This window comes from Schistocerca piceifrons, chromosome X (assembly GCF_021461385.2).
Source record: "Schistocerca piceifrons isolate TAMUIC-IGC-003096 chromosome X, iqSchPice1.1, whole genome shotgun sequence".
NCBI classification, from domain to species: domain Eukaryota; kingdom Metazoa; phylum Arthropoda; class Insecta; order Orthoptera; family Acrididae; genus Schistocerca; species Schistocerca piceifrons.
In genome coordinates, this window is record NC_060149.1 from 252,748,100 (window position 1) to 252,775,180 (window position 27,081).

Below are 27,081 nucleotides of genomic sequence, written 5' to 3' on the forward strand. Positions count from 1 at the left end.
TTTTGTAACAGAGTGAGGTGGGACTGTTCTGCTTGATCTTATGCCACTCCTGTTACCAATATTATTTTTTCTGATTCTTTTTATTAGTAATACATATATGATGGTTACATGAAATAACTAATTTTTTTGTTCATGCTGTGGTTCTCGGAACTTTATTATTCACAAGATAGTTTTCAGACTACTGCCGATAATGGTATAATTAGTTGTTATGGAAACATTTTATTAGAATTAATATTCATAATTTATAAGACTTGAAGACCAAATGCATTTCAAATTGTCATACTACTAAAAAATGTTTCTTTGAAGATTAACATTGTTCATTTAAAAAGTACACTTTCTTCACTTTTCAACAAACATTTTACTTTCTTCAAATTCACAATAACTTAAAAGTTATTCATTTTTAAAATTTTCGTGTTCAAGAATGTTCATATCTCAGAATGTAATTCTTTCCAAAATCCAGCATCATAGTTTTGTAGCCTAGATTTTTCTGTTTCCAAAAATGTATTCCTTCACTAAAATAACTTGTTAGTTTGTTAATTATTCAGGTTAGAAGATTTCAGCTTTTTGAAACATTTTGGTGAACTGGTTTTCACCAGGAAACAGAATGAAGAATTGTCACAATCAACAATTGTTGGGAACATCATATTTTCACACTAAGAATACAAAAAAATCATATCACATATTTGGCTTCAAAACTTTTAAGATATTACAATGATCTCATTTAATTACTATAGAAAACTGCAACTTAGAACTGAAAACTTTTTGTTTCAATTTAGTTTTACACTGACGAGATAACTATTTGAGTCCCATACCTTCCAAATCTAAGTTCAGCACCTTAAACACTCTGCCATCTCACTTGGACCATTCTTTCTATCTAAAACCTTCTGGATGATCTTGTGTACATTCAGAAGGCCATAAAAGACTTGGTGGAAGCTGCAGGCTCTGAATATAAAGATGTTTGAAAGAACTTTGCCAGCAGTGCAGAAACATGAAATCATTCAAAACCTTGGAAACAAGATTTAGTTTTGAAGACTTCAGTTTCTATGCTTTGGAAAACAAATAATGTCTTAGTCACTGAAGAGTGTGAGTTTTATGATGTGAACTGATTATATGTATCATAATGTCTCACAATCAAAGCTCTTCTCATATTTGTATCCCTCATAAAAAAACTTTAAGGCCACAGCATTGAGAAAAACATATATGTATTAGTGAGTTGAGAAAACAGTATGAAACAAAATCCTGGACTTTCCATTTTACATCACAATATTACAACCAAAACACATCACAGCTTACTTTGAGACTTCTGTGTCTTTATGAGAGCACACAACATCATCAAAGAGGCTCTTCATAGAAAAGACAGGTCACAAAGGATGGTACACTGATTAAGGCACTGGAATTTATTTGAAAGGTATGAGGCTCAAATCACCATACAGATACAGGTTTTCCACAGCTTCTTTAAGGCTTTTAAGGCAAATGCCAATAGCTTTCCTTTCAAAAGTCACATGTGTTTTCTCCCTCCCCCATGTCAAATTTCAGCTTGAGCTCTGTCTTTAATGATCTCGCTGTTGATGTGACATTACTTCTAGTTAACATTAAACTGATCATTCATGTCAACCACTTAAAAGATTTGCACAATTAGTGATTTAAGGCCCCTTTGTCTGCACTGTCACATGTAGAAAGCAGTATTAGTTATCTCTCATTCTGTGATACAGTGCTTACAGAAGTCATGTAAAATTATCGCCAACAAAGCAATTTTATTGCTAAATTACTGATTTCAGTTAGCTTGCAACAATTGACATTGCAATCGTGATGATATCATATTTAAAAAGGATGTGGTGAATGGTTCTCTGTAGGTCTACGTTGTATCTTACAACAGAAAAATTTATGTTAAATCACAGCTTTAGCATTGATGGACATCACAACTGGGAAAAACAATTTATCAGTCCCAACTGTGTTCCCAAACATTAATTCTTACTGTAGTTCCAGTATAATGTCTAAGCTCTTAGCTAAATATCAGTCCCAGAATGATGTCAAACATTGACTATGGAATGTAGCAACATCTGGAGTGTGAGATACAAGTCTGACAAGATGGTTGGTTACTATAGATATGTGTACTAATGGCTGGGGTGTGGCCAGAAGAAAACCAAGTCCTTGTAAATAGCTAAGCTGTCCAGGATTATCTCTGAGATGTTAGAAAATCAGAAGTCCTGGCTGCATTTTTTAAGTCATGACTGGATACAAATGTGGCACCAGTGAGCTAACTCTGGCACAGGCACTGGGATTTGTAGATGATTCACAATTATACGCATGATTGGACTGAGAGTGCAAACAAGAACAGAGTAAGAGGCAGACTGTGAAGGGGAACATGAGAGTGTAAAATGATTGAAGTTGGTGAAGGCTATAGGGACAGCAATGCAGGTAGGTGAGGGAGAGTGTCTTCTTGAGATTGGTGCCAGTAGGACTGCTTGATCAAGGAATATCAAAGAATTTCCATTCACATACTTCAGAGAAGCTGGTATTAGACAGAAAGGATCCAGATGCAATGGGTTGCAAAGCAGCCACTGAGGTGGAGCATATTTTGCTCAGTAGCAATTTCTGCCACTAGGTGATCAACTCTTTTCTTTTTGTACTGGCCACTAATTCGAGTGGATAGCTTGTTGGTGCTAACGACCACATAAAAGAATTTGTAGAAGATACATTGAGCTATCGATGGAAGAATCTTACCTCATATTAACTAACATCTCCAACTCATTGCCTACAGCTTGTCTATATCAAAGACACAAACCGCTTCCTTCTCTGTCTCTCAAACATCTCTATCTCATTATCACTTGCATCCCTACCCATAACTACTGAAGCCATCTTCCTATACACCAGAATCCTCCATGCCCATGGCCTTGCCACTTTAAAACACTACTTGTCCCAGTGTCTTACCAACTCCAAGCTCATCACATCATTCCTTATACAGCTGACAAATTATATCCTTACCCACAACTGTTTCTCCTTTGAGTGGAATGTATATAAACAAATCCACATCACAGCCACGAGCATGCACATAGCACTGTTCTATGACAACCTCTTTATGGGCCTTCTTCTTCTTCTTCTTCTTCTTCTTCTTCTTCTTCTTCTTACTTATACCTCCCGAGGAGATCACGAATGTAAAATTAGAGAGATTAGAGCGCGCACGGAGGCTTTCAGACAGTCGTTCTTCCCGCGAACCATACGCGACTGAAACAGGAAAGGGAGGTAATGACAGTGGCACGTAAAGTGCCCTCCGCCACACACCGTTGGGTGGCTTGCGGAGTATAAATGTAGATGTAGAAGATCTGGCTGCTGCAACGGCTCATTTGGCAGCCAATTTTTGCATCTTGTAGTGTTGCAGATCTTCATCAGTGTGGGACTGGAACCATACTTTAAAAGCCTTCTTCTCCCTCACATCTTCATTCCACTATGCACTTCTTTACTGATTGCTCATTTGCCTGGTTTTGTCCCACCAAGAATGTTATTCACTTCACAGTGGGCTTGGCTGGTAATGCTGTCCCATATGCCTGATACTGGCTTTGCATTCTGACATATACCACCACTTGATTCTCTGCACTTCAATGATTTGGGGATGATTTCAGTTGTGGATATTCAGCTTGAGGTCCATGCCATGAGGCCAATGCTGGGGAGTAACCAATTCTGAGCGGATGACTTTTATGTCAGTTACCAGCTTCAGGTTATGTCTTCTTGTAAGCAGATGTACAAATGGTGGGCACAAGATTCAAATTGACCATGTTATCAGATGTATATGCTCCTTCCTGAAGAATGTGTTAGTCACCACAAGCTCATGTTCTTGGGCAATCATACCCCATCCTCATTGACAGTGCTATACCCATTTCCACCATGACATTGGTCATACACCTTGCTGATCCTACAAGACCATAGAGGTTGCCTCCTATTACCAGATATTCTTCGAGATCAATAGTGCACAAATGGGTATCTAATTCTGTCCAAAATTCATCCTTTTCTTCATCAAGGCATACAACCTGGGGCCTGTAACAGGACTCAGTTCAAAGTTTAGACGTGTCAGACTCAATTTTTACACTCATGAGTCAGTCACATATTCAGTATACATTTGTGACACTGTCCTGATGCCTATCACTTGTCACAATGTCTATGCCATTATGAGTGCTACTTGTGCTGTCGTAGTACAGTTTCTATCCATCACCATTCTCCCAGGCCTTTGGTTCTCTCCATTTGGTTTATTGGATATATGTAATGTGTACGTGCCTGTTTTTCAAGGTTTCAGCTAATTCCTAGCTTCTTTTGGACATGGTTAAATGTTGACAGTTGCAATTCATAGATGGAATAACTTCTTTAGCCCGCCTTGTCCAGTGGTGGGTAGCCTTTGTTCATTTCTCATGTTTCCTGGGAGATGGGAAGGCATATCACTTGTGGGGTATGCCCTAACATTCATAGCCAATTTTCGACCCAAGATCCCAAAACCACTGTCTAGGAGCAATGCAGCCTACCCTCATTCCTCTATAACCTCAAACTTATCCTCCCACCCTCCTTACATAGTCCTCTTCAACCCAGTAAACGACCTTCCTGTGCATTGATCTCCACATATCAAATAGATCAATAAACATTTGTTCATATCAAGTCCATTAACCACTAATAGTACTTCCATTTTGATAACTGCCAAACCTACTACCCTAGAAAGTCTCATACGCCTGCGGAAAATACAGCTGCAAGACTTGTCTGATGCATCCATGCTGCACATCCTATTCTAGTCCCATCGCAGGCATATACTATACTATGAGAAGCAAGGTCATCTACAAAATCAGTCATATCATACACCAGCTCTGCTGTAACTTCTGCACAGCCTTTTATTTGGTCATGATCCACCAATCACCCATCGATCCAAAGAAATTCCCACTGTCAAGTTGTGACCAAGAAAAGAGTTGAGCACCCAGAGGTAGAACAAGCAGCTGAGTACAACATGCTCCACCTCAACCCTTGCTTCACAAGCCATGCCATGTGGATCCTTCCCTGAATATCAGCTTTTCCGAATTTCATATGTAGACGGGATTTGCCCTTACAGCGCATCCATTGATCAAACATTCCTCCTAGCCTCCATCTCTGCTAGTCCCTGTCCTGAACTCACATCTATCTTTATTGGCATTAAGAGCCGGCCATACAAGTGCGATCTCGAGGTACTAAAGGCCCATGTAGTTCAATTTGCGAAAAAAACTCAGTCATGGACACCTTCGACTGCGTGTGAATAATTTAACACCCTTCCTTTCTGAGCACAATGGATAGGCCCTGGCTCTGATTACTTATCTGTTGGAAGATCCTGGATGAACACACAGACGAAAACGCCCTAATGTTTAGCACCATAAAGCTTTCTTTTACGTTGCCAATGGTATTGTAAAGAGAGGTAAAACGTTAAGCTTTGAGCATAAGACTCATTTAAGATTATTTCGGAAGAAACTGCGAAAGTTAGCACGTCGATGAACTTAGTGACCTGACAAAAGCATTTTCATTCAGTCAACGTCCCCGTATTTGTGAACAAGTCATCAGAAAACTTTCTTTTGTATATTGAAAACTCGTCACACTCAGTAAAGTGCCGTAGCTGGAAAAGTCATTCAAGTAAGAATACACTTTTGTTGCCGCTCTTAAGTGTCCGATAACCTGTGGCCAGTGACTAGAGCCAGCTATTTCCGAAGCAAATGTCAGTCCTGTGATCCGTGGAGATTACTGAGTCAGAATAGTAACCTCTAAATCAAGTTACTTGTACCACAGTCTAACATAGACTGTGCTTGTACAGAGAATAGTAACAAAAGTTGTACTATCCTCGCTTTCTCCATGACGACTGAAACTGGAAATTTCTGGTAGGTCTGAGCTCCACTATTAACTGCAACATATCAAAGGACACGTTATTAACGAGGAATGTAGGTGGTGCAATCGTTGCGGTAGTAAAAAAGAAACTGAAACCCACCGTAACAGGACCTGAAGATGTATGCAAGATTGTTCGGGAGAGTCTTAGTATCGAGGATGAGTAAAAACTCACAGGTCGGTCCTTCTATCAACCACAAGATGTAACCAGAAAATCTCGGCTCACTGATAGTTATGTTCCTTAATGATATTGCTAGAAGATTTTAATCAGCCAGCAATCCATTCAGACAGGTACTATGAGTAATCTGTATGACAAGACATCATGTAAAACAATGGTAAATGCTTTCCCTGTGAACCGCTTAGAACAGGTTTTCCTGAAGCCCAGTCATGAAGAAATATATTAGATATAATACCAATAAATATTCCTGTCCTCTTTAACGAATGCAAAGGGCAACAAAAAAGTAGAAATTTTTAGAAGTTCAGCAAACTAGATAAAATGCAGTATTGTCATTTCTCAACTATGGCCTTGTAGATAAGTTATGGCTCATGTGTACAAGAAAAGTTGACCACGCACTGGTTAGATATGTCCTGATAGAAAAGTTCTTGACGGGGCAGTGGAAGAGGGGGAGGGATGGAGTGTCCACGGCATAGAATTTCTATAACGAAATTTCTAAGGAAATAACGGCGACCGGTATTGTACAATTGATGTAAAACAGAGCACATGGCTGTAGACAGAAGGCTGCTCAATGAAACACGTTTACATGTTGCAATGTGTGACTCTTTCAACAGCTAACAAGATCTTTTCGAAAGCCTTCTAATATAGAAATTCTGCTCACATGTAAAGGCTGCCGTGGCACCAAAGTTACTGTCCACAAACTCACAGATGACGCAGAAAAGAAACTGGGGATGGAAAAGCAAACGTTGAACCCAGACTCGGACGTTATTTTAGAAACCAAGATCCAGGATTTTTGCCCCAGTTTAATTCTCACACCTCCACACTACCTGATCAAAAGTATCCAGCGACTTATTAGTGGACATTAATATGGACTGTGTCCACCCTTCGCCTTTATGACGGCTTGAACTCTGCTGCGTACACTTTCAGTGAGGTGTGTGGATGTCTGTGGAGGAATGGCAGTTTATTTAGTTGAATCCTGCCTAGTCGTGGAATATTCGATGTTTAGAAAACCTGCTTTATCGAATCGCTAGCCAACAATTCAAACAAATCGTATTAATGAGTTTTATTACGAAAAGTAATTGACAATAGTTAAATTTGTGTTAAACAGATGTGTCGCAAGCAAAAGGCGACAGACAAAATAAACGATGTTCTTCAGTATAACAATTCCAGGTTTGAGCTATATAGAATGTACGACTAAAGTAATTAACTTTGACGCTTCTATCTAGTTACTAGTCTTCTAGCTTCTGTAGAACTGGGCCGCAGCCAGTCGGGCACGGCTCTCATGTTCTCTTCGCATAGAGGTCAATGCTGGAGAGGAGTCGGTCAGCGTGCAATGGGCTGACTTCTTCACACCCCTCTCTGCTCTCTCGTTCCTGATTGGCGTGCTTTTGCTCGACTTTATGCCGTAACACATTTCTTCTCAAGAGTCGAAACCAAAGAAGGCAGTGATGTTGAGCGCTGGGGTCTGGAGCGTAGTCGACGTTAAAACTCATCCCAAATATGTTCTGCTCGATTCAGATCGGAAGTCTGGCCAGACCAGTTTATTTTAAAAATGTCGTTGTCCACAAACCATTGTCTCACAGATGCTGATTATTGACAGGGTACACTGCCATCTTCACACAAAAAATTATCATACCCAAACTGTTCCTCTGCTGTATGCACTACAAAGTGCTGCAAAACATTTTGATATTCTTCTGCATTTAACGTTATCTTAAGTGCAGTAAGGTGACAACACCATAACCAAGAAAATCTCCCCATATAACACCACCTCACCCATGCTTCACTGTACCATGATGACAGGTAACATTCTGTGCTAGCTCAACTGCTGACATCACTTTGTAACTCACGAATGATTCCTTCCTCTGATTTCATACTATTTTTTTACAGTCACCCTCTGCTTTGCTTGTTGGTTTATGGTCGTCACTACATGAGATCTACCTGGTCTTGGTTTAGCTATGGTTGTTCCTTCGCATTTCCACTTTACCATCAAACCACCAACAGTCGAATTGGGCACCTGTAGAAGGGTTGAAATGTCCCTGATGGATCTGTTACTCAGGTGACATCCAGTGACTAATCCACATTTGAAGTCACTAATCTCTTCAGACCGACCTACTCTGCTGCTACTGTATTTCTATCGACAACTCACTACTCCCTGCCTTCTTTTATACTGGCTGGTTCACCTATTGTGAAATCTGGTGCTCAGTTCCTCATTACATAGGGGTGTCCAGATACTTTTGGTCCCATGGTGTATATTAATGTCAGGGCTTTGAGAAAAAACTGGGATTGCCCCAGGGACTGGTGGAATTTCTGGCAATTTCTGTACAGAAGCTGCTCCTGAATCTGCACCCTAGCCACTCTTTTCATGGGAATTTTTTTACTGCCTGCACAGCCCCCATACAACACATTTTATATTAATAGAACTGTTGTGAGCAACTATGTAACATTGTACTTCCAAAGCACTTGACTTTGTTACAGTTGTCTGGATTATCATCAGTGACGCATCCACTTTGTCAACTCTTGACTATTCGTTACAAACAATTTTTCTATTTTAATCATAATATACAGTGCATCCCTTGAGCAAAGGATTGCGCCCAGTGGCTGGATAGAAGCACAGGTCACATCTGTACACAAGAAGGGAAGCAGGACTGAATCTCAAAACTGCTGTGCAGTATCATTGACAGCCATCTGTTGTACAATTTTATAACATATTCTGAGCTAAAACATTATGAAGTCCCTAGAATAAAATGAAATTCATGCCACCCAGCATGGACTCCGAAAACATCAGTCATGTGAAACCAGTATCGTGCTTTTTTCACAACGCATCCTGAAAGCCATGGATCAAAGCAATCAGGTGGATGGAGTATTTGTTGACTTCTAAAACAAAAGAAAAAAATTGACTCAATATCACATCAATGCTTATTTACGAAAGCACAATCATATAGGGTATCAAATAAAATTTGTGACTGGGTTAGAAATTTCGTAATAAGGAGGACACAGCGTGTTATTTTGGTTGGAAAGTCGTCTACCAGTGTAGAAGTGACTTCAGGCGTGCCCCCGGGTAGCGTATGGGAACCTTTCCTCTTCTTCTATACTGGTGTATACAGACAAGACGTTTAAAGTTACCAAAAAATCTCTAAAAGTTCTCGACCGACTTACTTCAAATTTTTGCATGCTACTCTAATAAACTTTCGGAAGGACATAGCCTATATGTTTTAATACATAAACGTGTAAATGATATGTAATAGGAAAGCGTTCATAGCAAAAATTCCTAAAAGTCCTTGAACGCTTTACTTCAAATTATTACACGACACGCTAATAAAATTTCAGACGCACATGGGATATAATTATTCTTCAAGCAACAATGTACAGGTTTCCTGTTACAACCGATTGCGAGAACGAAGGCACTGTGCTGTACTAATGTGCGGTTTCGTTTTCTTTCTTGCAGTCAGTTGGGATATCCAATTCCCATACATATTTAGCAATTGCAAAGCATTGGTGGACTTGCTATTGCTGTATGTTAATTACCTGGCAGTGGAAAACTATATAGAAAGAGCCCCAAATAAATGCAAGGCAGCATGGCAAATAATAAAACAAGGTGTTCAAAAATGTGTGTGAATTCCTAAGGGACCAATCTGCTGAGGTCATCGGTCCCTAGTCTTACACACTACTTAAACTAACTTATGATAAGAACAACACTCACACCAATGCCCAAGGGAGGACGTGAACCTCCAATGGGGGAAGCCGAATAAAACAAGGGAACACACCAAAATGCACACAAGCAACAAGGAACTAACCACTTGTTTTGATATCGTGTTCGGTTCCGAGTGCTGCGAAGTCTGAAAAATAAAATTTCAAACGGCAATTGTAAGAAGAAGAACAACGCCAAAAATGCAACCAAAACACAGCAGGTAGAACAACATCCACATAACCTGCCACTGAAGATGCCTTGCAAAGAATAATGGCGAAACGCGTATGGCAAGAAAACTTGTGTTTCACTCAGTTGTAATTAGACGCTCCAAAAGCAAAAATTATCAGCATACCGTAACATTATACGCAACTGATGACGACAGGACCACAAAAGTTAGTGTTCCGTGAGTATTTCCTGGGTAATACAAAAGCCACTAAATCCAAAGCGTCGGTCTGTCGTTTATTCTGGCTGTGAGAGACAAGGTGTGGGCGACTTTTTGATGATTTGGCAAAGGGGAGCAGGCAAGTACGGAGGCAGGGGGGGGGGGGGGGGGGACTTCAGGTCCTTACCCGAGGGTCCCATTGACCAGACTGACCTCAGACTGGTAGACGCTTAAAACGGTCGAAAATGCTACTTGCAAAGTTTCAAAAACCAGTATTAAGTGAGAGATATGGGAATATACAAGAGCTCCTACGTATGGCGCTCATAGAGACCGCGGAGGAGGAGGAGGAGGAGGAGGAGGAGGAGGTGGTGGTGGTGGTGGCAGAGGTTAGTGTTTAACGTCCTGTTGACAACGAGGTCATTAGAGACCGAGGACAAATTCGGATAAGGGAGGGATGGAGGAGGAAATCGCCATGCCATTTTGATGGAACCATCCAGCATTTACCTTAAGCAATTCAGGGAAATTATAGAAAACCCAGATCAGGATGACCGAACGCGAGTTTGAACCGCCATCCTCCCGAATGCGAGTCCTCTGCTAACCACTGCGCCACCCGGCTCGGTAGGACCACAAAGACAGGATTAGACTAATTACAGTGCAAACTTATTCATTTAAGCAGTCATTCTTCTCACGCAAAGTACGGGAATGAAAGGGGAAGAAACACTAATATGCACTACGGTATAACGAGAATTACCCTGTCCCACGCACTTCACAGTGGTTTGCAGAGAAATGAGTCTTTTTGGTAGTAGGCTCATATTGGTAACTTCAAGTCGCGTCGCCTGTTTTTGACTGTTTCAAGAAAAGAGTTGTCCACATTTTGCATTTCCGTCAAGACACAGCAAGTGCAAATGTGATGTGCGAGTTGAACATCATCCCAAAGAAGTACTTTTCTGACAGTTTCAGATGGTTTTATGAACGTTATGTGCCTTGTACTCAAGTGGGGGAGACTATGTACAGCACCTGAAGCATTAAAACAACCATCTGAACTTTTCTCTATTTTTTTTTATTAACCCAATCTCGGTCTGATGGGGCATGTTTTCGTTCCACTCGATATCTACACACATTAATACTCATAACTATTTTTATCGCATTACTGGCGAGTTGTGACTCATTAATCCTGTGCTCCAAAGCTAACATGTTTTTATGTTTTTTGGAGGGTGCAGTTTTACATTCCTCTACATTAAGAGCTAGTGCCAGTCTTAACTGATATATTTGCGAGATTTTACTAGACAGAATTTCCTCATACATAACTGCATCATAAATAATAGTGTTTTCGAGTTTTCGTTTGTGTCGGAAAGTAACCGATTTTGTGACATGTTATAAGTTCCTAACCAGTAGCAAATTATTAGTCTCACCTGTGTGCTTTGGTAGTTTAGTTTATGGTTCTCTGCATGTTAATCTAATTTACCAGACACAGCTCTTGTGTTTTCATCAGTGACTGCAGTTTAGTTCCACAGTGCGTGTCGATAGTTATAGTATAGTTTTCCACAGCCCTTAGTATGGATAGGGATTGTGACTGCTGTGTGTGAATGTGTGCTAAGTTTGCGACACTTCGCTGTCAGCTACAGGCCGTGCTGGCTTCAGTTACACAGCTTGAGGCTGCAGTGGATGGGCATCGCTGTTGTGGACTGGCCGTGGGGATCCAATAGATGTCCAGCACAACCAGTGAGTCTTCCAATTGGTCCACAACAGTGCCTAGTGCAGTTACTGCTCACATAGAGGTTGTCCCCTCACACGTGGTCAAGTGGGAGGTTGCCTCGAGGAGTGGCCGGTTGTGAAAGACTACACGGGAAGCTGAACGTAAGGCCTTCCTTGTTAGTCTGACAATCACATTCCAGGTGCTGTCTGTGGCTATCAGTGTCTCTCAGCCAGATGCAGTCGCTAGTCCAGTTTCAAAGGAAACCTCTCAGTCTACAAGGTCTGGCCAGTCACAGAGGGTGGTATTATTGGTAATTAGGAGCGCCAATGTTAGTAGCGTTATTGGGTTCCTTAGGGACATGGCTGCCAAGGAGCAGAAGAAAGTCAGTGTGCACTTCGAGTGCATACCGAGTGGAGCCATTCCAGATGTGGAAGAGGCCCTTCTATATGCCATGAGGAGCACATGGTGCAGCCAACTGCAGGTGGTAGTTCACGTCGGTACCAATGATGTGTGTGGCTTTGGATCGGAAGACATTCTGGTTTCGGGCAGCTGTCAGAGGTGGTAAAAGCTGCCAGTCTTGCTTGCAAGGTGACAATAGTGCTCAACATTTGCAGCATAGTCGACAGGACCTGTTGCAGACCTCTGCAACAGAGCCAAGTGGAGGGTCTGCATCAGAGGCTCAGAGGTTCTGTGATGTGTAGGCTGCAGATTCCTATACTTCCGTCATAGGGTAGTGGGGGCTCGAGTTCCGCTAAATAGGACCATTCCACACACGGGTAGCAAGGTATGTGTCGACTGGGCTGTTTTTTAGGTTGGAGGGTCTCAGGGAAACACAAAGAGGGCTTCAGTGTCAAAGGGTGCAAGTTGAGCATAGGAAGAACGTAGATCGAGGAACCATTGGTGTAACAGTTGTAAATTGTCGTAGCTGTGTTGGGAAAGTACCAGAGCTCCAAGCGCTAATAGAAAGCACTGATGCTCAATTCTTTATAAGCACTGAAAGCTTGTTAAAGCTGGAGATAAGTTCAGCCGAAATTTTTACGAAGGACATAACGGTGTTCAGAAAGGATAGGCTATCCACAAAGTACATTACGTTTTGGAATTAAAAATTAATAAAGTATTGGAAAATTTTTTTATTATATACAGATGAAAGCCACAGTTAAATACTAGTTTTCTACATAGTTGCCATTTAAATTAAGGCACTTATCGTAGCGATGGACGAGCTTGGAAATTCCTTCGTCGTAAAATTCGGCCGCCTGCGCCTTCAACCACGTGGTTAATCAGTAACCCGGTAGAAATACGATTTTTGTGGATTTCCTGGAAAGAGGCACTACAATAAACTCTCAAAGGTATTGCCAAAGTCTGCACAACCTCAGAAGAGCAATACAAAACAAGCGCTGGGGAAAGTTGGGCTCAAAGATCTTGCTGATTCACGACAACGCCCGGGCCCACACGGCAAATGCCACTCGTGAAGTTCTCGAATCTTTTAAGTGGGAGTTGTTTCCTCATCCGCCGTACAGTCCCGACCTGGCACCGAGCGACTTCCACTTATTCCCAGCAATGAAGAAGTGGTTGGCTATCCAGCGTTTTGATGACGACGCACAGCTTCAAGAAGAGCTAACCACGTGGTTGAAGGCGCAGGCGGCCGAATTTTACGACAAAGGAATTTCCAAGCTCGTCCATCGCTACGATAAGTGCCTTAATTTAAATGGCAACTATGTAGAAAAGTAGTATTGAAGTGTGGTTTTCATCTGTATATAATAAAAAAAAATTACAATACTTTATTTATTTTTAATTCCAAAACGTAATGTACTTTGTGGATAGCCCTCGTAGTTAGCGGTGGCATGTTTGTTGCTATTGGAAATAGTTTATCTTGTAGCGAAATTGACATAGATAGTTCCTGTGAATTAATATGGGTAGAAGCCATTCTTGGAAACAGGAATAAAGTAATAACTGGATCCTTTTACTTACCTCCCAACTTAGATCACATAATTGCTGAAAGGTTCAAAGAAAACTCGAGCCTAATTTCAAATAAGTACCCTACTCATACAATTATAGATGGTGGTGACTTCAGTTTACCCTCGATATGTTGGCGAAAATATACGTTTAAATCCGGAAGTATGTATAAAGCATAATCCGAAGTTCTGCTAATGCATTCTCTGAAAATTATTTTGAGCAATTGGTTTATGAGCCCACCAGAAAGTAAATGATTGTGGAAACAAATAATCCTGAACTAATAACGAGCATCGAAACGGGTACAAGGATTAGTGAACATACGTTGTCGTAGCGGGAGTGAATACCGTTAACTCTCAGATCCACGAAAAATAAACGATAAATATATCTATTACATAAAAAGCACATAAAAATTCCTGAGAGGCAATTTCCACTCCTTCCAAATTAACAGTGTAAGTGTAGACCTGATGTGGATTGTATTCAAAGAAATAGTATCGATAGCAATTGAGAAATTTATACAAAATAAATTAACAAACGACGGAGCTGATGCTCCTTGGTACATAAAACGTGTCAGAACACTATTCCAGAAACAACGAAAAAAGCATGCCAAATTTAAACGAACGCAAAATCCCCAAGATTGTCGATCTTTTACGGAAGCTCGAAATTTACCGTGAACTTCAATGCGAGATGGTTATAATAGTTTCCAAAACAAAACTTTGTCTTGAAACCTGGCAGGAAATCCGAAGAGATTCTGGTCATACGTAAAGTATGCTAGCGGCAAGACACAATCAATGCCTTCTCTGCGTGATAGCAATGGAAATGCTATCGACGACAGTGCTGCTAAAGCGGAGTTACCACACACAGCCTTCCGAAATTCCTTCACCAAAGAATTCGAATCAGGAAAAGATGTCAACATGAGTAACTTAGAAGTAGATATCCTCAGATTAATGGAGCAACTTAGATAACTTAATAAAAGCAAGTCTTCCTCTCCAGACTGCATATCAACTAAATTTCTTTCAGATATGCTGATGCAATAGCTCCATACTTAACAATCATATACAACCGCTCGCTCGACGAAAGATCCGTACCCAAAGACCGGAAAGTTGCACAGGTCACACCAGTGTTCAAGAAAGGCAACAGGAGGAATCCACTAAATTACAGGCCCATATAATTAACGTCGATATGCAGCGTGATTTTGGAACATATATTGTGTTCGAACATTGTGAATTACCTCAAAGAGAACGCTCTATTGACGCATAGCCAACACGGATTTAGAAAACATTCTTGTAAAACACACTCTTTACTCACGTGCTATCGACAAGGAATTTCAAATTGATTCCGTATTTCTAGACATCCGAAAGGCTTTTGACACTGTATCTCACAAGCAGCTTGTAATGAAATTGCGTGCTTATGGAATATCGTCGCAGTTATGCGAATGGATTCTTGATTTCCTGTCAGAGAGGTCGCAGTTTGCAGCAGTTGACAAAGTCATCGAGCAAAACAGAAGTGATTTCTGGCATTCCCCAAGGCCGTGTTGGCCCTCTGCTGTACCTTATCTGTATAAACGATTTAGGAGACAATCTGAGCTGCAGTCTTAGGTTGTTTGGAGATGATGCTGTCGTTTATCGTCTAGTAAGGTCATCAGAAGATCAAAATAAATCGCAAAACTATTTATAAAAGATATCAGCATGGTGCGAAAATTGGCAGTTGACCCTAAATAATGAAAAGTGTGAGGTCATCCACATGATGGCTAAAATGGAATCCATTAAACTTCGGTTACATGATAAATCAATCAAATCTAAAGCCCGTAAATTCAACTAAATACCTAGTAATTACAACTACGAACAACTTAAATTGGAAAGAACATATAGAAAATGTTGTGGGGAGGGCGAACCAAAGGAGGCGTTTTATTGGCAGAATACTTAACAAGATGGAACAGATCTACTACAGAGACCTCCTACACTACGCCTGGCCGTCCGGTGTACTGCTGCGCGGTGTGGAATCCTTGCCAGATATGGTTAAAGGAGTACATCGAGAAAGTTCAAAGAAGGGAAGCACGTTTTGTATTAGCGAGGAATAGCGAAGAGTGTGTCACGGACATGTTACAGGATTTGAGGTGGACGTCATTAAAACAAATGCGTTTTTCGTTGCAGCGGGATCTTCGCACAAAATTTCAATCACCAACTCTCTCCTCGGAAGGAGAAAATATTTTGCTGACGCTGATCTACATAGGGAGAAACGATCAACATAATAAAATAAAGAAATCTGAGCTCGCACGGAAAGAGAAAGGTGTTCGTTTTTTCCGCTCGCTATTCGAGAGTGGAGTAATAGAGAATTATTGTGCAGATAGTTCTATGAACCCTCTGCCAGGCGAGGAGCGCAGGTGTGCCGAAGTGCAAGCTTTATATACAGGATTTATCATATTAGTAGCGAAAGCAGAATCGGATGAAAGTATACGATAATAGAGGTAAAAAAGTTCCAGTAAACGTGAGTTCGCAAACGTGTCGATGTCCAAGAGAGTGTGATGGGGGGGCATTAAAATAATATGTCACTTGTGGGGAAAAAATGTTCTCGAACCGGCCCTGCCCATAGCCACCTTTCACTAGAAGACGTCGATATGGCACAGAATCAAAGTGTAGAAAAGTCTAGGATTAGATATTCAACTAGGCTTCCTTCATAAATCGCATTGACGATACTTATGTGTGAAAACCTCTGAATGAGTTTCGCATGATCGATGTTTTCATAACCCACCCTGATTTTCATGGAGGTTATTTTGTGCTAAGTAGATCGTAATGCTTGATTCAGAAAATGTTCCAGTGCTCTGCTACAAATAGACATGAGTGGTATAGAACGGTAGTTCTCTAGATCAATTCGATTTCCTTTCACGAGGATGGGGAAAGACCTGAATTCCTCTCCAGTCAGGAGGCATCTCTCTGAGCAAGGGATCCGTGGCAAGTTATAATCATGAATGGAAACAATTTACTAGCAAATTCTGTGCATATCTTGTCACTGTCCCCCTTAGACTCTGGGATCTTATTGACTTTCAGCGATTTAAGCTGCATTTGAGCGTTATTATACCCTAGAGACTATCGTCTCGTTCGCCTTGCCGACGGTACAGTTTTTCAATGATGGTAACATTCCTTTATAAAATGACCTCTGAAGACAGAATTCACAATTTCGGCTTTTGTTTTGCCATATTGTATTTCGTTTCCTGTCTTGTTCATATTTCTATAGATGCTGCTTTTGTAAGCTACATGCAGTCCTAAACATATGACGAAACTTTCTTGGAATTTGGGAAGGGTCCTGTGTTACGGTAATTATTTATCAAATGCTTCCCGCATTGCGTTACTAGTAACCAAGCTCGTTTCAGTGAATATCTTCCCAAGGGAGCCCATAACTCAGCGGCCCCCGCCCCCCATCCCAGCTTTCAGGCAAATTGTAATTTATTGTTTTATTGATTCAGGACTAGGCAGTATTGTGAGAAGATGAGATATGACAACATCAATTAATGTGATGATTATAAACTGTGTATCTATTACAAATGGCTCTGAGCACTATGGGACTTAACATCTGTGGTCATCAGTCCCCTAGAACTTAGAACTACTTAAACCTAACTAACCTAAGGACAGCACACAACACACAGTCATCACGAGGCAGAGAAAATCCCTGACCCCGCCGGGAATCGAACCCGGGCACCCGGGCGTGGGAAGCGAGAACGCTACCGCACGACCACGAGCTGCGGACTATCTATTACAAATATACAGGATTTTACATACAAAAAGAGCTCCAAGCAAGTTACTACTTGTACACAATTACACTTAGTCATTTATTTCTGCGCGAAGGACACAAATATAATGTAATAAAGTAATTCTCTTTCAAGAAAATGATTTAAAAGATGGTGTTATGCAGGTTTTTAATAGGGTCGGAATGGAACCTTTTACGGCCGCTTACAAGTCGCCATTCGTCTCTCAAAACATTAAAAATACTCCCCCCCCCCCCCCAAACTACAAGGTCTACGCAAAATATGTGGACACTTAACTACATCTACATCGATACTCCGCAAACCACCTTTCGGTGCGTGGAGGGAGGTACTCTATACCACTACTTGCCATTTCCTTTTGTTCCACTAGCAAATCGAACGAAGGAAAAACGACTATCTATATGTCTCCGTATAGCCCTAATTTCTCGAATGTTATCTTCGTGGTCCTTACGCGCAATTGTTCGGCAGTCAACTTAAAAACTCAGGTCCTCTAAATTTTCTCACTAGTGTTTCTCGAAAAGAACGTTGCCTTCCCTCCAGGGATTCCCATTTGCGTTCCCTATGCATCTCTGTAACACTTACGTGTAGTTGGAACGTACCAACAACAAGTCTAACAGCCTGCCTCTGAATTGCTTCGATGTCTTCCTTCACTCCGACATAGTATGGATCCGAAATACTCGAGAAGTACTCAAGAATGAGTAGCACCAGCGTCCTATATGCGGTCTCCTCTGCAAGTGAACCACTCTTTCGTAAAATTCTCCCAATAAACCAAAGTCGACCATTCGCTTTTCCTACCACAGTTCACATATGCACATTCCACTTAAAAAAATGCCTGTGAGCACTATGGGACTGAGCATCTGAGGTCATCAGTCCCCTAGACGGCCTAGAACTTAGAACTACTTAAACCTAACTAACCTAAGGACATCACACACATCCATGCCCGAGGCAGGATTCGAACCTGCAACCGTAGCGGTCGCGCGGTTCCAGACTGAAGCGCCTAGAACCGCTTGGCCACCCCGGTCGGCGTTCCACTTAATCTGGCTTTGCTTTGCAATTATACGCCCAGATATTTAAACGACCTGACTGTGTCAAGCAGGACACTAGTACTACTGTATCCGAACATTACAGGTTTGCTCTTCCTACTCATCCGCATTAAATCACATTTCTCCACATGTTGGGCTAGATGCCATTCATCACACTGGAAATTTTGTCTAAGTCTTCTTGTCTCTTCCTACAGTCACTCAACTTCGACACTTTACCGTGCACCACGACATCATCAGCAAACAACTGCAGGTTGCTGCCCACCCTGTCCGAAAAATCATTTATGTATATAGAGAACAAAAGCGGTCCTATCACACTTTTCTGGGCCACTCTCGACTATTCCCTTGTCTCTGATGAACACTCGCCTTCTAGTACAACATACTGGGATTTATTATTTAGGAAGTCTTCGAGCCACTCTCATATCTGTGATCTTATTCCATGCGGTCGTACCTTCGTTAACAGCCTACAGTGGGTCACCGTTTCAAATGCTTTCCGGAAATCTAGAAATATGCCATCGGCCTGTTGCCCTTCACACATTGTTCGCAATATATCGTGTGATAAAAGGGCAAGCTGACTTTTTCAAAAGCGAAGCTTTCTAAAACCATGTTGATTCGTGGACATAAGCTTCTCAGTCTCAAGAAAATGTGTTATATTCGAACTGAGAATTTGTTCAAGCATTCTGCAACAAAGCGAACTTAAGGATATTGGTCCGTAATTTTGCGAGTCCGTTCTTTTACCTGTCTTATACACTGGAGTCACCTGCGCTTTTTTCAAATAGCTTGGGACTTCGTGCTGGGCGAGAGATTCACGATAAATGCAGGCCAGGTAAGGGGTAAGTGCCTTAGAGTATTCTTTGTAAAATCGAACTGGGATTCCATCCAGACCTAGTCATCTATTTGTTTTCCAATTTTTCAGTTGTTTCTCTATGCTCGGGATGCTTATTTCTGTGTCGTCCATAGGAGAGTCTGTTCGATAGTCAAATGACGGCATGTTTGTACCATTCTCCAGAGTGAACTATTTTCTGAAAGTGAAATTTAAAACTATGACTTTCGTTTTGCTACCTTCATCTGCCACCCAGACTGGTGAACAAGGGAATGAATGGCGATTTTACATAAGACCGGAGCTTTCTCGGATTCTCTGTCAGATCTTTTGCTAAGATGTGACGGTGATAGTTATATGCTTCGCGCATAGATCTTTTCACAGACGCCCCAATCTCTAATAACCTTCGCTTGTCGTCATTTGTGAGCTCTCCTTTGAACCGAGAGTGCAACAACCTCTGCTTTCTCAGCATCTGCCGAATTTCGTTATTAAATCATGGTCGGTCTTTTCCATCCTTTATCCATTTACTAAGCACATAACTCTCCATGCCACGACTTACAATCTACTTAAACTTTGCCCATAATAGGGTATTTGATTGTTTTCTGGAAACTGTCTGAATGATTGATTATGCCATTTTATGCTCCTGACATGCTGTTTTTCCTCTTGAATTTCAGTATTCTTTTCAAAAACGGAAATGAAATTCAGATAATTAGAAAGCCTGCTAAAACGCTCAATTCCAGTCATATTATGACTGTGACGTCACTGGCTAGCTCTCTTCTTCTACTACTACTACTACTACTACTACCGTCATAATGCTGATTCACAGTGGTGTCTTGCTTTGGAATTCACGTTTCGGAAAATGGGTTATAAACGGTGTCTAGTACCATACTGTACAAATAAATCTATAATAACTCCTGAAAAGTTTGAGTGCTCCAAAGATGAGGAGATGCATAAAATGTGGTTGCACTGAACCGGCAAAGTGCCACCACGTTGACGCACAAGTTCATTAACAAGTTAATTACAAATATATTGCACTGTGAAGTTAATATAAATTTGCTTCCGAGGTATGCTTTCCCTCTATTACAATGAAGGATAGTGTCATCCAACAAAATTAAATTTTTAGTGAACATCGTCGTTTCACTCAACTTTATCTGCATTATTCGGTAGCTCAGTAATTAGCGTGGTACGTCGAATTTTGTAAGATGATGCCCGCAGATCGCTTGTTCGAATCCAACCAGAAAAATATTTCAACTTATTTATAAAACAACTCGATAGTATTCTCATATGAAAACCACATCAAAATTGCAAAACGTCACCTCACATATACGAAACAGAATATTATTGTGCTTTCCTTGCTGTTTACATGCGCTGACATTATTTGCAATCACTGTTCACACATGTCACGTTCAGAAAGATATTTTCTAGTTAATGTGACCAAATCCTTTTTACTTTATTAGAAACAAGTTATTTTATCTCTGTACTGTCGAGCTACGGTGCTATTTGTTTAAACTTCTGAAGTTTCATCATCTTGCATAAAGATGACGTAAGTCTGCTTCAGAGACTGGCGTTAGTTTACACTCACGTACATCACAAACCTCACGTTTGTATTACCCTCATGTTGTACATGATTTTTTCTACCCCGCATAGAGAACACCATCGTCATACACCTCGTTGTACTGTGGTCGTATAGTTATATCTTCACTACTAGCAATGCTTTCTAAAAGAGTGGGATGTTTGTTCGCAAAGTAAATGCATTTATCCTCTGTTATCCATTCATCAGATTAAGATTAAAGTGACGCTATATATAGTACATCCCACCATCGATGCAACTGGTTTCTGCTAACTCTACTTTCGTATTTCGTGCAAAACCTTTGAAAATGAATAACCTTTCATGGATTCGAAAATATACTGAAGATAAAAAAGGCTCTTATACATTTTTTTCATCCATCTCCTCATGTTCTGACCTAACAAACTCATTCTACTTCTGAGAATTGTTGCATATGTTCTGGTCTGGCCACGTCCTGATTTCTTCCCAGACCGCCTGTCTGAAAGCTGAACGCGAGCTACAAAACGCGTTTTCCTAACTACATAACTTCGGAGTCTGCTGCGCTATCCGTTGCGCCGCTGAGCATCTAGTCAAAGAACTGCTACTTCTACTGCTGCTGCTGCTACTACTACTAAAGAAATATCGCAGCTGAATGTCTTCTATGTAGGGAAACAGCACAGAGATTTGCCAAGAATAGTTTTATTGTGCTTTGGTTTGTAGCCCATCACTGATAGTCGACAATCTAGTTATAATATACTGACGCAGTGCAAAAGTTCTACAATTCCTTAGTTTTGAGCGAGTTTAATGATGTTGCAGGGAGCAGGGAAAAGAATGTCCTTAGTTGCACATATCGCCGCTCTAAATGGTTGGAGCAAATCGAATCAACTTTCACAATGTTTCCACTATCAGCGTTCACCAAATTGCTTTCTACTGTTAGATAAAAATTGTAACTGCGTTTTCCATCACTATATAACAACACTGGTTGCAGAAAAAGTACGTAAAAACCTCCTAAGTTCGACTAGCACTCCTATAGCACATGTATAGCTTCATCTTACTCCTAGTCTGTGACATCACCAGAGCATCAGACAATAAAAGAGCGTTTTCGATCACATGCCAAATCTCTATATTTAGTGATTTTTTAAAGTTTAAATACACAAAAATAACAGCTATTTTGTCGAATATTGGCCGTAAATGCTATTTGAATGTTATAATCAACTCAGTGACGCCAATTCACACACTGCGTGAGATGCTAATAACTGCTTATCTGCTCTATCTAGCAAAACCGCTCCCCTAGCCTTCTTGACTGACTTATTAACTTTCGTAATCATAGTTGCTATAGTGACATCATGATCGATAATCCTCATATCTACCAGGTGATCAAGAAGTCAGTATAAATTTGAAAAATGAATAAATCACGGAATAATGTAGATCGAGAGGTACAAATTGACACACATGCTTGGAATGACATGGGGTTTTATTAGAACAAAAAAAATACAGAAGTTCAAAAAATGTCCGACAGATGGCGCTTCATCTGATCAGAATAGCAATAATTAGCATAACAAAGAAAGACAAAGCAAAGATGATTTTCTTTACAGGAAATGCTCAATATGTCCAGCATCATTCCTCAACAATAGCTGTCGTCGAGGAGTAATGTTGTGAACAGCACTGTAAAGCATGTCCAGAGTTATGGTGAGGCATTGGCGTCGGATGTTGTCTTTTAGCATCCCTAGAGATGTCGGTCGATCACGATACACTTGCGACTTCAGGTAACCCCAAAGCCAGTAATCGCACGGACTGAGGTCTGGGGACCTGGGAGGCCAATCATGACGAAAGTGGCGGCTGAGCACACGATCATCACCAAACGACGCGAGCAAGAGATCTTTCACGCGTATTTGTTTTTCTTTTTTTTTCTAATAAAACCCCATGTCATTTCAACCATGTGCGTCAATTTTTACCTCTCTATCTACATTATTCCGTGGTTTATTAAGTTTTCAAATTTATGCTGACTTTTGATCACCCGGTATATTGACATTGTCGAGAAGGTCCGACCTATTTGTAGTTACTAGGTCTAAGATATGTCCATTGCGTATGGGATGCTGAAAATGTATTTCGCATGTCTGTCTGTCTGTCTGTCTGTCTGTCTATACTCCCCGCAATAAATCCCTAGACATCCCAGTCTATACTCGGCAGGTTTAAGTCGCCTCCAACTGTTATTGCATGATCTGGGTATTTACGCGCTATTGACTGTAGACTTTCTTTGAATGCCTCTAGAACTGTCACAGCAGAATCTGGTGGCAGGTAAAAACATCCAAAAATTAACTTAGTTTCACCTACGCCTGTTATACGCGACCAAATGATTTCACTGTCTTATTCAACTTCGACCTCAATAATATTTTTGTCAACTGGAATTGACACTCCCACTCCTATGGCCTCTAATCTGTCTTTTCGATATACGTTCCACGACTCCAAGTAGAAATATTTTAATTATTGTTTCCTCAGCACATTTAACACGAGACTTTGATCTCAGCAATCACAAGAAAGATCGAAAGATTACGGTTTGTGTTCTGTCGATGACGAAATCAGTAGAGACTAAGCACAAACTCTAATTGGACATGATACAAACCGTCATTTTACAACACCAGATAAAAATCAAATCTCTGAAAATGGCTGTGGTCATTTCAATTGAACGTTTCTGGCATCCAAATTCATTGTTTTCGGAAAACTGTGGGAATCCTAAATCTAGATGGGATAAATGTGATCAAATAATCCACAAAACGAATAAAAGAGGACGGGAACAAAAGACCATATTATGTATCGTTAAAATAGACAATTAATTCCAAAAATTTCACACACTGTTGGTCCCATTCAAACACAATTCTTTGTACAAATACATTTTTCTTATTTTTGGTCTCATTCATTGAAGAAAATAAGAAACTGAGTTTATGAATATTTAAAAACATTGCAGCAGACATAGAATAATGTGTAAGAAGAACAGGCGCGGGAAACGCCTGCTGAAACTTACTGTGTGCTAGATCGGCGCAGAACAGCAGCAGGACGAACATGTTGACACGGGGAGGTCGCATCGACGAGTGAAGACATGGGATGTGTGCTAGTTTCGCGGCACCGGCTCCCCTGTCAATTGAATAATCACGCAAATTGCACGCCCTGCCAGTCACCATTGACCTAATGCCGCAATCTGGCGTCCTCACGCCCCCGTACGCAACTCGTGGTAGCCCCAGCAGTGTATAAGCTTCTCTCTGACCTACATGTAGATTGATATGACCCACAAAAACGCCATACACGTTTACTCACAGGTAGTTACAGTAGCTCTCCTTAGCAAACACTTAACCCACCATCCAGAAAAAGTGCCTTTACACACTCGACAAACAGTGGAATGGCTCTAGCCTATCAAAAAATATTAAGATTTTTTAAATTTATTTATTTAGCCATCCGTGGACATTTTAAAATGTATGGATGTTGTCAGTTGCGTACGTTCATATATTTATACAGTTTGTTGTTACATGCAGTTAAACATTGTGACATGTAAGTTATTTACAATCATTTTTGCTCCTTATCAAAATATTGTGAAACAAAAGCTATTTACAATCATTTTGTACTAAGGAATTCACTTATAGTGTAAAAGCAGTGTTCCTGCAAAAACAGTTTAAGATTTTTTTCCTAAAGCGGTACATGTTATCTGCTTCTTTTATTTTCTGCGGCAGTTTATGATACAGTTTTACACCTTCGTACAAAAAGCTATTTTGAGTCTTATGTTTATTCTTCCTGTCTAGGTGAAGACAGTGACTTGTTCTTGTACTATAGTTATAAAAAATGCTATTTGTGCTATAATTTTCTATGTTTGTCTTGATGTACACTATGGTTTGGAATATAAATTCACAAGGAACAGTTAGAATTTCTAACATTTTGAAAAGTTCTCTGCAGTGGGCCTGCTTACTGCTTTTTGTTATAATTCTTACTGCTCTCTTTTGCATTTTAAATACTGTTTGTAAATTCTGAGCACTGTTTCCCCAGAAAATAATACCATAACTGATTACTGAATGAATATAACTAAAGTATACAGTTCTCAAACATTCACTACTGCATGCGGATACAAGGACTCTAAGTGCATAACATGTTGTGGATATCTTTTTCGAGAGTTTCATAGCAGGTGCATTCCACTTCATTTGGCTGTCAATGTGCAACCCTAAGAATTTTGTTGTGGGTACATCATCTATGGAGATGTTATCTAGTTTTAAATTTAAAGGACTCTGTTTTCTGTTCATTCTAAAGCATATTGTATTTGTTTTCTTTACGTTGAGAGTTACTTTGTTTTCCTGAGACCATTTGTGAACATCCCTCAGCACTTCAGTAGAATTTTCCAACATTTTCGCTGGTGTCTTACTGGTGATTACTGTGTTGCTGTCATCCGCAAACAATATCTTCTCTCCATGGCTGATATGTTATGGGAAATCATTTATATACACCAGAAATAATACAGGGCCTAGTACACTTCCTTGAGGGACCCCAGTATTGATATATTGTGGATCAGATATGTGTTTCTCAATGTACTTTGATCCACTGGAGACATGTGTGATCTCTACTGACTGTACTCTGTTTTCTAGATATGAACGAAACCATTTGAGAACCACTCCCCTTACTCCTAGTGCCTCTAATTTATGAGACAGCTTCTGGTGGTCAACTGTATCAAATGCCTTAGACAGGTCTAGGAAAAGGCCAGTTACATAGCTGTTCTCATCTAGTGCCTCTAAAACTGTTTTTGTAAATTGTGCTATTGCAGATTCTGTACCTTTACCAGGCCTGAAACCCCGCTGGTCATTGCAGAGGAGGTTGAGTTAACTTAGATAGCTCAAAAGCCTGTTTTTCATTATTGTTTCTATCACTTTGGAAAAGCATGACAATAGGGCTATTGGTCTGTAGTTCTCAATGTTTTCTACGTTGCCTTTCTTGTGAACTGGTAAAATTTTGGCGTGCTTCAGATAGTCAGGGAAGCAACCAGTTTTGAAGGATTCATTTAGAATTTCTGTTAGTGGAGCTTTGAAACAGTTTATACATTTTTTCAGCACACACATTGGGATTTCATCTAAACCTGCCAAGTTTTTGTTCTTTAATTGATAGCTAATGACTTGTTCTGATCATACCGAGCAGGCAGGGTTGAAAGTGTATGGACAACACAAACCTCAAATAAGGGTAAACTTTTAGTGAAACATTTATCAGAAACAAAATACATTAATATGGGAGTCCCTCAGGGCAGCATATTAAGAGCAGTACTGTTCTTCACATACATCAGTGACTTTATGAATATTGTCAGCCATAGACATAAATTCTCTCTGTTAATTACAGCAATGTTGTAGTCACTGAGGAAGTAAGAGAACTCATTGAAGAGAAATCAAATGAAATCCTCAAAGAAGTTTACAAACAGCCAATATGCAATAAAGTGACATTAAACATAAAGAAAAGCAATGCCATAAATTTCAGTTTGAGGAAGGAAAACGACACTGTTAAGTTACATGTGGATGTGACCTCTATAGACTGCATAACAAAGACAAAATTTCTAGGAATGAATATTTATTCTCAGCTGATGTGGTACCACCACACAAACAAAATGTCATCAGAATGAGATTTTCACTCTGCAGTGGAGTGTGCGCTGATATGAAACTTCCTGGCAGATTAAAACTGTGTGCCCGACCAAGACTCGAACTCGGGACCTTTGCCTTTCGCGGGCAAGTGCTCTACCATCTGAGCTACTGAAGCACGACTTACGCCCGGTACTCACAGCTTTACTTCTGCCAGTATCTCGTCTCCTACCTTCCAAACTTTATAGAAGCTCTCCTGCGTACCTTGCAGAACTAGCACTCCTGAAAGAAAGTTTATAGCGGAGACATGGCTTAGCCACAGCCTGGGGGATGTTTCCAGAATGAGATTTTCACTCTGCAGTGGAGTGTGCGCTGATATGAAACTTCCTGGCAGATTAAAACTGTGTGCCCGACCGAGACTCGAACTCGGGACCTTTGTCTTTCGCGGGCAAGTGCTCTACCATCTGAGCTACCGAAGCACGACTTACACCCGGTACTCACAGCTTTACTTCTGCCAGTATCTCGTCTCCTACCTTCCAAGCTTCTGCAAAGT

The 27,081-nt window shown here is 40.6% G+C and overlaps 1 protein-coding gene across 1 annotated transcript in view; it reads right to left on the reverse strand.

The window, feature by feature from the left end:
- Window positions 1–24,105, reverse strand: part of LOC124721319 (PI-PLC X domain-containing protein 1-like) — a 71,973-nt gene extending 47,868 nt beyond the window's left edge. The window contains exon 1 of the mRNA XM_047246229.1: window positions 23,957–24,105. Within this exon, the coding sequence (XP_047102185.1) occupies window positions 23,957–24,017 (61 nt within the window). The 5' untranslated portion in view covers window positions 24,018–24,105. The remainder of the gene's footprint in view (window positions 1–23,956) is intronic.
- Between the last annotated feature and the right edge of the window lie 2,976 nt (window positions 24,106–27,081).